At 49.7% G+C, this 1,452-nt stretch overlaps 1 protein-coding gene across 1 annotated transcript; it reads left to right on the top strand.

Moving 5' to 3' along the window:
* Nucleotides 1-136: 136 nt before the first annotated feature.
* On the top strand, nucleotides 137-988 carry LACBIDRAFT_306713 (uncharacterized protein; the record flags this gene model as incomplete). The annotated part of the gene is made up of 3 exons (XM_001891060.1): nucleotides 137-167; nucleotides 226-633; nucleotides 696-988. The coding sequence occupies 3 exons, from the start codon at nucleotides 137-139 to the stop codon at nucleotides 986-988; spliced, it is 732 nt and encodes a 243-aa protein (XP_001891095.1).
* Nucleotides 989-1,452: the final 464 nt, after the last annotated feature.

The raw sequence follows: 1,452 nt of genomic DNA, 5'->3' as shown, positions 1-1,452 counted from the left end.
CCCAAAAAAGAGAAGGATACACCAAGAAAGCACCAGTATCCACCTTGGATCAGCGTAAACTATCGCCCACCGATTGGCTCGATCTATCTGGCATACCCCGACCCTCTATCAGGTTTCGGCATAAGCTGAATCCTCGATGGCAAGCGTGCTATCGCAAATCGTCAGGCGTGCGATTACCTTTCCCTCCACGCTCCTACGGATTCTTCTACTATCACCAGCCTCCAGGCGCACCTCTTCTTTCCGGAGAACTCCGCTTCCGCCTCACTTCCAACAATCTTCCCGAAAGTTTCAATCAAGGCAAAGATTGTCTTACCCCAGAAGGAGACGCTTGGAAGATCCCCCTCTTTGTCCTGCATCATACTCCATTTCATCGGCATGTGTATCAACAACTTCGGGTCGATGGGTTCGTCTCCGACGCACTAGATTCACAGCTCAAGAGCATTGCACAGACTTCGGTCCGTCCCCGGAGCAACAGCGTTATTCTACATTCGCTTCACCAAGTATTTCCTATTGATTTTTCGGCAATGAAATTCAGTTTCTTCGTGGCGGGAGACTCAACTTTGCAAAAAGTTTTCATTGAACGTCCCTTCCGACTGTGTGTCGAGGGATACGGGAGGGCATCTTGCTACACAGGTGCGGTATAATTTTTTTTTAGGGACAACCTTTTCGTTAAAATTGACTGCGGATGCTTGTAGGTAAGGGGTTGGTCCGCTTTGAGCTGTCAACACTACCAGAGCATGCAGGTACTAGAACGGTGGTGATGCGTGTCGTGAAATTAGTCGGAGATTCTGGGCCTTACATGGGGAAAGATCGACCACAAGAAGGAGCCTTGGTATTGCGACATCATCCTGCCGGCGGGAAACCCAAGTTGCTCTCTCTCAACGTTGATCGGAATACACCTGTATATGGGTCAAAGGGCTTTTCGCATCCTGATGGGCTGCCTTTGCTTATCGCAAATACTTTTGGCGACAAGCAGTCTAGCCCATAGCTGTGTCCCCATTTATCGTCCTCCCCAGTGTGAAGCTTAAAAGTCAGGATTTGCAAGGGTTTTATCTAACTTGCTGCCACATCTCCTTCCTCAGCGTCGCTTTCGACGGGCGTCTTTTATGCCAGAGGCCAAAATCACTGGGAAGTGTTACTGTTTCTTGTGGTTCGCATCGCATATCGGCGGTCTGTTGTGGTTCCATCACCTTTGGAACATACCCCACACTTCTACGACAAGTTCCTCCTAAACAACAACCATATTGTGCCCAAACCGAGCGATGGGATATACATATAGAGAGTTTTCTCCTCGCCCCTCCCTGGGTTAAGCACAACTTGCTCAGCCGAATACTTCCCCTGTTCGTCTGCGTCGTCCAATTCCACGACTCCAAGGCCGGGACGCCAACACGCCCTGTCATTAATGCGCAATGCTGTTCCTGCGCTCCTTCATAAGTTTGGACTGACGGATTA

This window comes from Laccaria bicolor, genomic scaffold (genome assembly GCF_000143565.1).
Source record: "Laccaria bicolor S238N-H82 LACBIscaffold_322 genomic scaffold, whole genome shotgun sequence".
In the NCBI taxonomy this organism is placed as follows: Eukaryota; Fungi; Basidiomycota; class Agaricomycetes; order Agaricales; family Hydnangiaceae; genus Laccaria; species Laccaria bicolor.
The sequence above is the reverse complement of the archived record's forward strand: the minus strand, read 5'-3'. Positions and strand labels throughout refer to the sequence as shown.